Here is a 12,073-nt window from a genome sequence, read left to right as displayed (position 1 = left end):
TTTGTTGAAAACATAAATTTGGTAGACTGTTTTAATTATTGCAGGATAATGTCATTATGTTTTATTGAATACAGACGACAATATAAAACATTTTTCCCAATGGTTTTTATTACCAGGTATTTACATATTTAAAACTACTGCTAATGCACAGATGTAGTAAAACGTAAAATATGTTACATTATGTTTTGCCAGAAGATAACGACCCTACCATTACGTTGATTTACACTGAGCAGCACTGGGGTCTGAACACAAGCATGGTTACATTAAGACACCGTGGAGCCGGCGCAAGATATGTACAATGTGGATAAAGGTAACATTTGGAGTATAGTGGCTTATCCCATCCTTGCATAGAGGTACGTTTTCCGACCCATATCTCGCGTCTGCTCCACGGCTTCTTAATATAACCATGATTGCTTTCTGATCCCAGTGCAGCTCAGTGTAAACAAGCGTATCTTCTGGCAACATTGTCATGTTCCTGATACAATATCACAAACCCAACAGGTAAAGTGAGTTATTAGTTTTTCATTTGAATACAATACATTAATTTGTATACTAACCCATGCCACACTGTTTGGATAAAAATGTGTGCTCCTCCCAATAACCCTAATTTCATAACTCTAGCACCAAAACAAGATAAACGTTAACCCAAATGAAGACAGAATAAGAAATGACTCATTATTCCGACCTGACAACTTGAATAACACCCACTACAACATTAAGAGAGAGCAGAAAGAACATGCAGAGTGTTTTGAAACAATAAAAGGCACAAATATGCAGTGCAACACAGGTGAAATCCACTTGTTTGAGGAATACATTTAAATGGTGTAACGAAGACAGAGTGTATGTACACAGAAAGAAAAACTAACAAAGATCCATAAGTTGACATACACACTCAGCGGCCAGTTTAAGGTACACCCATCTAGTACCGCTGACTGTTTTTTGTTTTTCACACCATTCTCAATAAACCCTAGACACGCATCTCTGAAAAACCCAGGAGGCCTGCCATTTCTGAGATACTGTAGCCAGTGCGACTGGCACCAACGATCATACCACGCTCAAAGTCGCTGAGGTCACTTGTTTTGCCCATTCTAACGTTCATTTGAGTAGTAACTGAATGCCTCGATGCCTGCTTTATTTAGCAAGCCACGGCCACGTGACTCACTGTCTATAGGTGCAAAATATTTTTGTGAACGGGCTGGTGTACCTAATAAACTGGGTAAATCCATGGTATGTTTACAACACAGTAAATATGATGGTACTGGCCAAGAAATCCATTACACAGTCATATTTCTAAGTTCTTTGCAGTTTAAGGTAAAGCTGTGAACTCAGAAAACTGACAACTGTGCTTGATAAAGTTAACAAACTATACACTTTGAGAGTATCTGACCCTTTCTTATAGAGTGACAGATCAACAACATGGAGAATGTCCAAAAAGGACACAAAACACAGCTAAATTGCTATAGTTATACAATAAATGTACATTTAAAAACATTTGGAAAAACAGAGTGGTAGATGCACTCTTTGCCAGTGTCAAATCTCTCCCTGTGCATGCTGCATGTAGTGCATTTGCAAGTCTAACTCCCGGGGTAGAGAGCACCCACAGATCATGCACTGGAGAAGGCGGTCTGGGGCATAAGGCAAACGGCCCAGTTTGTGAGGAACAGGCCGTGGGGCTAGCTGAGGTAGCGACAGGGTCTGTGTCATGTGTGGCCTCTCACTCATGACCGCCTGTGGCGTGAAGAAAATGTTTGGGTGTGGAGGCCTTGGTAGAGAGCCGACTGCTACAGAGTGAAGAGGGTGTGAGCCAGGCAAACTAAGTGGAGGGAGCGGAGGGAGAGGAGAGAAGAAAGGAGAGGTCTGATTTATGATGATTTGAGTGCCTGTTACCATTGGCTGCTGCTGCGGGCCAGCTGGAGTGGTTTGGAAACCCCACACAGTGGGTCCCACCCCGTGAGTGAAACGTTGTGGGTCATATTGAATGGAGATGGGAACATTCTGGGTGGATGTGGGTACATTGGTCCAGCTGGAGGATAGATGTTTTTGCTGCTGCTGCTCTAACTCCTGGCTAAGGCCTGATTTGTTTGAGGGGGATCCTTTGAAATCCCATGGACTACCTCCAATCCCATGAGATGGAGGGCTTGAAATTGACATGACAGAGCTGTGGCCCATCTGAGCTGAGGAGGATGTACTGAGTAGAGCTGGAGACCACTGTTTCTGCTGCTCACGCCCACTCCCAGCTTTCTCTGATGAACTAACAGTTGGGGACATTACCAGAGGTGCATTAAAGTCCCAAACTCTAGTGTCCTCTTTTCTAGGAGGTGTGGGTGATTCATTAACAGCTTTCTGCATTGGCACTGAGACGCTCGACCATCTTGGTAGCTTAAGCTCTTGGCCCAGCTTGTTTGATGCGCTCTGGGATGGTGGCACTGATGGAGAGGACCTCAGCCCACCCCACAAAGCAGCCCCATCCATGTAAATGGGGGACCCAGGGAAGTCAAGCTGAACAGAGCTCAGTGTGGGGACTGGTGGTGTAGTGGGTGTGTTACCCCAGCTCATGGGCTTCGGCTGTTGCCTGTGTTGCTCCTGCTCACTCACAGCTAATGGGCTGGGGTTCTGTGGCCCGGCCACTGGGGGTGTTTTGTTACCCAAGGGCATGGTCCCTCCACTTTCTCCTGGAGGAGGGGGTTCTAGGCTCTGAGATGCACTAAGACCAGGCTGTGACGTTGTAGGTGCCTCTGCCCTGCCTGAATTCCTCTGCTGTTGTTGTGGGGGTGGCCGAGGCAGGCCATCTGAGTGCCACTGCTGGGGTTGCTGTGGTGGGGTGGGCCGGGGCTGAGCATCTGGTAACCAGGGCAGCTTTTGCTGGAGTTGGAGCAAGTGTCTGGCAGGCTGCCACTGCTGCTGTGGTACTGGCTGGGGCTGGAGCTGTCCACCTGGTTGCTGCCACTGTAATTGCTGTTGGATCAGCGGAGACTGTAGATGATGCTGAACCTGCTGTTGGCGCAGCTGCGGATGTAGATGTGGCTGTAGCTGTAATTGCACTTGTTGTTGTATCAGTGGAGACTGTGGTACCTGCTGTGGCTGTGTTTGTGGAGATGGCTGCTGTTGGACAGGCGCTGGTTGTCTTTCAGGATCCTGAGACGGTTGAGACTGGTTAGGCAGTGGGACAGGCCTCAGTTCTCCACCTTCCACCCGCCACTGTTGGTGGACTGGTGGAGGCCTTCTCGCAGACGTCTCCCCTGGCTGCTGCATATCCATCTGGGATGAAAACATGGGAGGCTGTGGCTGGGCCGGCCTCCTCTGCCACTCAGGACTCCTAGATATTGGGACTTGATATGGAGGTGTTTGTTGGGGCGTGTCCATACCTGATCGCCCCATTCCACCCGGCCTGGGCCAGCCTGATGCCAGCCTGCCTCCGCTCCGGCCCCTGCTACCCTTGCCTCTTATCCTCATTGCCATTGGAAAAGAGTAAGGCTGACTCGACCCCTGGCGCTTTCGAGCGTGGATTTTCTGATGCACCAGCAGGCTGCCGAGCCAGGGGAATGTCTTGTGGCACTCCTGACAGCGATGGGGCCTTTCGCCTGTGTGGGTGTTCAGATGGTCCCGCAGCAGGTAGGCCAGCCCAAAGCTCTTTTCACAGAGGTGGCACTTGTGGGGCTTTTCGCCGTTGTGTGACAGCAAATGGCGCTGAAGCTGATTCTCGTCGCTGTATCCCTTACGGCACTTTGTGCAGCGGAACGGTTTCTGTGTGTGCAGCCTCTGATGGGTTCTCATGTTCTGCAGGAAAGCAAAGTCCTTGCTGCAGTCTGGGCACTTGTATGGTTTCTCCCCGGTGTGAATGATCATGTGCTGCTGCAGATAGCTGTTGAATCTGAAGGACTTGTTGCACACCCTGCACTGGTAAGGCTTGTCCTTGGAATGAATACGCATGTGCAGCGTTAACACAGAGCGGTGACGGAACAACTTGCCACAGTCTGGACACTTTAAAGGCTTACTACTCATCTCCTCCCTATGCCACCTCCCTGGAACATTGGCAGTGTTAAGTGGAGCAGATCTCCCTACTTCAAGTCCATTACCCTGCCTCTCTACACTGACCCGGGCAGACGCGTGAGTTGTCAGGTGGGCCATCATATTAGACTGGTCAGAGTAGGTGGCAGGGCAGTGGGGACAGGTGTAACGGTTTGTTTCCCAGTCTTTACACGCCCCGTTCTCCATCCTCTCATGCTCCGCTTCATGGATCAGCATGTGAGCCCTCAGGTCAGCTGGTGAAGGAAAGTTCTGAGGACAGAGGGGACAGTTGAATATACGTTTTGGCTCCACCCCGTGGTTTGTGTTCTCCTTGTCTAGTCCCCCGACTGTCTCGTGGCATGACACGTGAGCCTGCAGACTGCCCTGGTCGGGGAAAGTGAGGGGGCAGATAGAGCAGGTGTGAGGGTGCCGTCTATGCTGGCGGCAGTGCGCCTTCATGTTCTGGGCTAAGGCAAACGTTTTGCCACAGTCTGGGCAGCGGAATGGTTTCTGGCCTGTGTGAAGGTATTGGTGCTGTTGCAGGAGGCTGGAATACTTGAAGTGCTTCCCACAGATGTTGCACCGGTGGGGGCCTTGTGTGTCCTCTGTGTGCTTACGACGGTGGTCCTCCATGACAGAGCGGTGCCTGAACACCATGCCACACTCTGGGCATGCGTAGGGCTTGAGGGAGGCATGGGAGCCCTGGTGGTCACGCAGGGAAAATATGTCAGAGAAGCTCTTGTGGCACTCCTGGCAGCGGAAAGGGTGGGAGCTCAGGGAGTGGTTCTGCATGTGGCTGGTGATGGAGATCTTCATGCGGAACTCTTTGCGGCACAGGGGGCAGCGGTACGCCTTATCCGGGGCACAGTTGCAGGTGTGGAGCCTCAGTTTGCTCAGTGATGGGAAAGTCTCTTCACAGTGGTCACACTGGAAGCCTGACCTCTCCTCCTTGTGGACTCCCTGTGGGCTCCTTCTCTTCTTCCGCTCCACAGGCTGTTCAACCTTCTGTTGGTGCTCACTGCGGTGCTTGATGAGGCTGCTGCGGTGATGGAAGGTAAGGCCGCACTCCTTACAGGTGAGTGAGGCCAGTTCATCCTGGTGAGCGTGGAAGTGACGATGGAGGTTGAATGTCTCCCGACGGGTGAACCTCTTCCCACAGTCTTTGCACTCCAAACTACATTTCCTCCGTTTCACTGTTTGGTCCTCTTCTCCTCCTTCTTCTTCTTCCTCCTCCTCTTCTTCCTCCTCCACCCCCTTTCCTCCATTACAATCTTGTTCTTCACCTGTGTCTTTTGATACATCCATCTCCTCGTCAGAATGTGATTTTTCTTTTCCCACATCCTCTGCATCTGAGATATCTTCAGTAATCTTATCCTGATGCACCTCAGGAGTCATCCCCATATCACCATTACGAACTGTAAATACAAAAGAAATACAACATTGCCATTGTGAAGCGTTCATGAGTAAGCATGGATACAAACGTTTTGAGACTAAATATGAAAACAGGCCTACTACACAAATCAATCTCCACACAAATATTATGAATAAAGGAATTTGACGTCGAAGGGTAAGGTCAGTGTACTATTTTGAGTCGCATGTATGATCAATATCCTATTGGATAAACGGTTGGCCAATAACAAAGCTAGCTCACTAAGCGCATGAGACAACTAGCTAGCATCTTGGCAATTAAAGTGAGCAAGAGCACATTTACAGTCAATGCTGCATCCTGCATGTTTCCAGGGATACCCCGTACATTTCAGTCTGTTTTTGCACACGACTGTTTTCCTAAATAGATAGAGGTGAGCTTAGATAGCTCATATTGATAAGGCAGGCTATTCGAAGAAACATAGTCAACGCTAGCTAGCAAACATAAACTTACCGTCGTTTCCATTCTCTTTTGCATCCGTGCCGTCTTCCTCGTCCTCCGTCTCAGACCAATCGAAATGCCGCTGCTTGTTGAAGGAAACATCGGTGTTGTGGGTCTTTTCTTCAGAAGATGTTAAATCTACCAACTCGTTACATATCTCTGATCTATCATTAGCTCGAAGCGCAATGCTGCTTTCAGTCTGGCTAGCAAGCCCATCGGTAACAATACCAGATTCTCTATTTTCATTTGAGTCCTTGGGAATTCTGTCTATTTCAACAGCAAAAGTGTTATCGGGGTCTGTCGATTTATAGTCAAATGATTCACATTTCTGTGCTACGTCCCCCAGCTCATCGTTGGGGTCGCCCTGGCGTCTCTCTGACGAATTCACAGCAGCCATGTTTTACCCATGCAGCACTCTTCCAAAGATGGTTCTCTATGACCCCTCTTCCTCAACGCGAAGGCGAAACGAATTGTATAGTATGTTACTGGCCGCTAGAGTGTGATGGTGTGAAGGCCTGCACTGCATTCTGCAGGTGATATGTTTATCCACTTCAGATTGTCATGAGTATTGAAACGAAAGCAATGCATTTTACATTTCTCCATGAGCATTCACTCACATCAGTCACCAGGTTGCACCATCAGCACTTGTCTGAATAAAGAGCTATTGAAGAGCTGTGATGAGATATAGTTCAGGGTTGCCTTTATTAATCTTTAGTCAATACATGTCTCAGAACAGAGTCAGACCCTAAAACTATATTTAGATATATAAATTGTGCAAAATGGTACACAAATGATTAATTTGTTTACAGATCCCTTGCATTTTATTGTCTACACATCAGACACTGCATGCAAGATAACACATACATCATACTTGTAGATAATGCTTAATAAATTGATAACATCACGAGAAACAAATAATGAAAATCTGAAGCAAAATACATACTGATGCAGATTTTCCTTTAAGAGCTATGCAGGGAAACATTTCCATATCTTAAACATTATAGCCCAATTATAATGATTTATCATCACATGTTAAATACACATTGTATAATACTTTTTTCTAAGATTTGCATGTGTATGTCCAGCCTGTCACACATTGCATGTTTAATATGTATCATAAAATTGGAAGAGCATTGGTATATTACATTTCAATGGTCATTTACTAATATGCTCTAATGATAGATTGCTGCAGACTCCAAAGTGCTTTCTGTCACTGTAATGCTGATTGTCTATCTACAAGATTTGGACAAAACAGAAATTGCTGACATTTCTTGGTTCTATTGCAGCAACTTCCAACCAATACATTATGCTAATATATGTGGATGAGGGCTGAACCTTCAATTAGCCTACTGTGTTTAGTTTGAATAATATATACAGTGCATTCGTAAAGTATTCAGGCCCCTTGACTTTTTGCACATTTTTGTTACGTTACAGCCTTATTCTAAAATGTATTAAATTGTTTTTTTCTTCCATCAATCTACACACAATACCCCATAATGACAAAGCAAAAAAGTTTTTTTTAGAAATGTTTGTAAAAGTATTAAAAATAAAATACAGAAATATCACACTTACATAAGTATTCAGACCATTTACTCAGTACAGAGCACCCTCTACTTACTTTGTTGAAATACCATTGGTCGCGATTACAGCCTCGAGTATTTTTGCGTATGACGCTACAAGCTTGGCACACCTATATTTGGGGAGCTTCTCCCATTGGATGGGGAGCATCACTGCACAGCTATTTTCAGGTCTCTCCAGAGATGTTCGATCAGGTTCAAGTCCAGGCTCTGGCTGGGCCACTCAAGGACATTCAGAGACTTGTCCCAAAGCCACTCCTGCATTGTTTTGGCTGAGTGCTTAGGGTTATTGTCCCTTTGGAAGGTAAACCTTCACCTCAATCGGAGGTCCTGAGTGCTCTGGAGCAGGTTTTCATCAAGGATCTCTCTGTACTTTGATTTGTTAATCTTTCCCTCGATCCTTACTCTCCCAGTCCATGCAGCTGAAAAACATCCCCACAGCATGATGCAGCCACCACCATGCTTCACCTTAGGGATGGTGCCAGGTTTCCTCCAGACGTGACGTTCAGCATTCATACCAAAGAGCTCAATCTTGGTTTCATCAGACCAGAGAATCTTGTTTCTCATGGTCAGAGTCCTTTTAGGTGCCTTTTGGCAAACTCCAAGCAGGCTGTTATGTGCCTTTTACTGAGGAGTGGCTTCCATCTGGTCACTCTACCATAAAGGCCTGATTGGTAGAGGGCTGCAGAGATGGGAGAACCTTCCAGAAGGACAACCATCTCCACAGAAGAACTCTATCAGTGACCATCGGGTTCTTGGTCACCTCCCTGACCAAGGCCCTTCTCCTCCAATAGCCCAGTTTGGCCGGGAGGCCGGCTCTAGGAAGATTTTGGTGGTTCCAAATTTCTTCCATTTAAGAATGATAGAGGCCACTGTGTTCTTAGGGACCTTCAATGCTGCAGAAATGTTTTGGTACCCTTCCCCAGATCTGTGCCTCGACACAGTCCTGTCTCGGAGCTCTACAGACAATTCCTTTGACCTCATGGCTTGGTTTTTGCTCTGACATGCACTGTCAACTGTGGGACCTTAATTTACCACAGTGGACTCCAATCAAGTTGTAGAAACATCTCAAGGATGATCAATGGAAAAAGGATGCACCTGATATCAATTTCAAGTCTCATAGCAAAGAGTCTGAATACTTATGTAAATAAGTTATTTCAGTTTATAAAAATTAAAAATGCAAACATTTCTAAAAACCTGTTTTCGCTTTGTCATTGTGGTGTATTGTGTGTAGATTGATGAGGAAAAACATTAATTGAATACATTTTAGAATAAGGCTGTAACGTAACAAAATGTGGAAAAAGTCAAGGGGTCTGAATACTTTCCACACTCTACATAAGAAATGTACTAAAGAAACATAACTTTTTCAACTTTGGTTGAAATTGGAGGGACACAATTATTTCAAATCAGATTGTATAAGAGAAAATAAATAAAGTACATCAAAGCTTATTTACATCTCTTTATCTAACGCCTTCTTCTTCGTCTATGGTCAACAATTCTCCCCTGCCTTGGCCGTTGGACGGGTCCATTAATGACTGCGGGTGGATCTGGACGGGTGGTACCATCAAGAATATCTGGGGGTGGTGGTACAGGGGCAACTGCTAAAATTGGTTGATTACTTGGACTCTGGGGGTGTTGCTGCTGTGGTTGCTGTGGTAGCAGTTGTAGCTGTTGTTGCTGCTGCACCAGTTGGGGTTGCTGTAGTAACAGTTGTTGCTGTTGTGGTTGTATCTGTTGTTGTTGCTGCTGCTGCACCAGTTGGGGTTGCTGTAGTAACAGTTGTTGCTGTTGTGGTTGTATCTGTTGTTGTTGCTGCTGCGGCTGCTGCTGCTGAATTGGTTGTTGAGGCTGTGGTTGCTGCTGCTGTAACTGTTGTGGTTGCTGCATTATTGATTGTTGTGGCTGTTGTTTTTGGGAATGATGTGGCTGCTGCTGTGGTGGTTGTTGCTGCTGCTGTGCCTCTAGGACTCCCAGCAGCCTTTGCAGGAGAACATTGTTTTGCTGTAGGCTGGTTGCCAGTGCCTCTTGAGAGGCCACTAATGTTCTCATATCACATCTGAATCCCTCCCCAAACTCCCGAAGACTCTGCTCCACCCGATCCCCCAGCTGCAGAGCTGCCTCCCCCACGCCGCGTAGCTCGTCCTCCAGCCATAAGCCGCGAGGAGGGGCCTCCAATGGTCCCTGCTGGGCCCCTAGTGAGGGCTGGGGACTAGGCTGAGGAGTCCCATTGAGGAAAGGGGCGCTGTAGAGGGGAGAGGGAGGCAGCCAGCGTTCCGAGTTAGGGGGAGGTCCTATCCCCAGTCCCAGTCCTAAACCCAGCTTTTCCTCCATACTGCTCTCTGCCCCCTCGCATTCCGCCTCTCCCGCCTCTCCCACCTCCCCTTCCCGCGCTCCACTATCCTCATCCTTCTCAAAGCCATCCCTCTCCGACCCTTCACCTCCACCCACTGCAATAAACAAGAGGATATAGTAGAAAGCAGTGGTTAAAAAGTGCAGTTTTTACATGTATTATCTGAATGTTCCTACAAGGCTTGAATCTAAGGCTTTACCTCATTGTTAGTGTTCAGATTTACCTGGTTCTGTATCAGTTAAGCACGTGAAACTGGCCTTCCCTCTGGTGCTTTGCTTCTGTCTGGCCTGGTGAAGCCTGGGGCTTGCCTGAGCTGACCGTCCCAGCATGGAAGCCCCTCTGTTGGATGGCAGGTAACAAGTGCGGTGCCTAGCGTCTGCCAGCCTGCCTCCATTGCGTCTCTTCAGGTCGTCCCAGCGCTTCTTGACCTCGCGGAGGGTACGAGGGACTCTGGACACAGCGTTGACCCGCTCCAGGATCCCTGCCCAGATCCTCTCTCTCTCCCTGCGCCGGAGCCTCCCAGCAGGACCAAAAAGCTCTCCCTCACACCGCGTCACCTCAGAAACCAGCACCTCCAGCTCTGCACCGCTAAAACGACTCTTCCTCTTTCCTGCACCCCCTGCTGCCAACATAGAGGACATACCTCTGTCTACAGAAAGACAGAGTTGATCTATAGGTGTTTACTATGTGTCATATGAGGTGAAACATAAAAATGTAATAGTTATAACATATTTATCATAACAGTACAGAGCACCACTGCAAGCATTAATATTGAACAGTAGACATGCATTTAATAGCTAAACGTTGGTTAAAGCTTACGCTGTTCCATGGATAGGAGGTCATCTGAGGACATGCCAGGGGTCATGATGTTAGGATGCACCACCACCACGTTGAAGGGGAGTCCACCAGGCAGCCCACTGCTTTGGTCACAGCTGCCTTCCGAGTCCTCATCCTCCCTGGGAAAGCCGTCCTCTGAGACGCCCCCTCCGAAGGGTCCCTCCGGAGACTCCACTTTGATGTGCATGGGAGGCGAGTGCTCGTACAGCAGCCCCCCCTCCTCGTAGTACTCAGTCATGAGTCAAGCCTGGTTTACAGACGGACCAACTGACAGTTCCATTCACACTGCGACAGATGGCCGGCCGTACCACAGCATTGTTGGAGACTTGAGCAATATCTACCTGACAACTAACTAATCTTTCAGTGGGGGCAGCATAAGGCATATGTTCACAGGATACAACTAAGTGGCACACAAAAAAATAGGGGCGCTAGGAGAGCATCTTGTGCAGGGACATACTGAGATCAACATTCACTATAATGTGCATTCGTTTGCATAAGATATTATTCATTCATACCAGGTAGCCTACAGCTAAAGTCCTGGAGCAGACGTTCATCAACTGTAAAATATGGCCAAGAGAGACATGCACTCTCTCTGAAAACTAGAATTTAAATTCCTTTATATTAGTGCAAAAACAACTATATGACAGTACCCATCAACAGAGATATGCAAAAGTGCAGATACACTTGAGTAAATAGAGGATCGAGGGAATTCTACAAAAGAGAGAAATATAATACATGTTACCAAATAGTTTCACAAATTACAAATGATTTACAACATAAGTTTCAACTTGATGATTTCTAGCACCTTTATAATTGCGTTTGTCGCAGCGATGCGCATTTTTTCTGCACCACATCCGCAATGGTTGCGCATTCCGCATATATTACGGGTGATGCTGATATAGTAATGAAGGGCACTGCGCTTCAAATTAGCTAGCTTTAATCTCGAAAATGTCAATACACTTAGTGGGATAAAATCTTATTTTACTCACCTCACGATTATAAGACAAAACAAAGACACATTTGATGCAGTTGTCCTAAACGTAACCCTCCCATCAAGCTTGAAATTGTACACAAACCGTAGAGCGTCGCTGAATATCGACGTCACCATTCCACTGTCACATGTTCCCAGCGCTAGATAAAGGGAATAGGAATATGTGAGGCATTTGCCATAAGGCAAGGGCAAGATGTATGTCAGGAGAAGTGCAGTATAATCATAAGGATACGTATACAGTACTTTGAATGCGGAGGAGGAATGGCGGGCAGAGGAGGTCTAAGAGAGAGAGAGAGGGAGGAAGGGGGTGAGCTTGAGTCGGTTAAAAATGGCGGAAAAGGGGAGATGGTTTGTTAAATAAGAATGTTAGAAAGTGTAAGCAGAGCCAGTTTAAGACCGGAGGAGAAAGGGAAGTTAATGAGGTCGAAGCATCGGAGGTGGTA

The 12,073-nt window shown here is 47.0% G+C and overlaps 2 protein-coding genes across 2 annotated transcripts; both read right to left on the bottom strand.

Annotated features, from left to right (window-relative positions):
* Window positions 1-95: 95 nt before the first annotated feature.
* On the bottom strand, window positions 96-6,260 carry LOC120048584 (zinc finger protein 628-like). The gene is made up of 2 exons (XM_038994667.1): window positions 5,888-6,260; window positions 96-5,423 (listed from the first exon to the last, which is right to left on the bottom strand). Exon 2 carries the CDS (start codon window positions 5,407-5,409, stop codon window positions 1,531-1,533), a length of 3,879 nt encoding a protein of 1,292 aa, XP_038850595.1. The 5' UTR covers window positions 5,410-5,423; window positions 5,888-6,260; the 3' UTR covers window positions 96-1,530.
* A 443-nt stretch (window positions 6,261-6,703) lies between these two features.
* Window positions 6,704-12,073, bottom strand: LOC120047226 (RNA polymerase II degradation factor 1-like). Its single transcript, XM_038992754.1, has 5 exons — window positions 11,629-12,073; window positions 10,622-11,350; window positions 10,026-10,451; window positions 9,072-9,899; window positions 6,704-6,717 (listed from the first exon to the last, which is right to left on the bottom strand). The coding sequence occupies exons 2-5, from the start codon at window positions 10,875-10,877 to the stop codon at window positions 6,704-6,706; spliced, it is 1,524 nt and encodes a 507-aa protein (XP_038848682.1). The 5' UTR covers window positions 10,878-11,350; window positions 11,629-12,073.

The sequence above is a fragment of the Salvelinus namaycush genome, chromosome 5 (genome assembly GCF_016432855.1).
Source record: "Salvelinus namaycush isolate Seneca chromosome 5, SaNama_1.0, whole genome shotgun sequence".
Taxonomy (NCBI): domain Eukaryota; kingdom Metazoa; phylum Chordata; class Actinopteri; order Salmoniformes; family Salmonidae; genus Salvelinus; species Salvelinus namaycush.
This window is presented reverse-complemented; position numbering and strand designations above follow the sequence as displayed.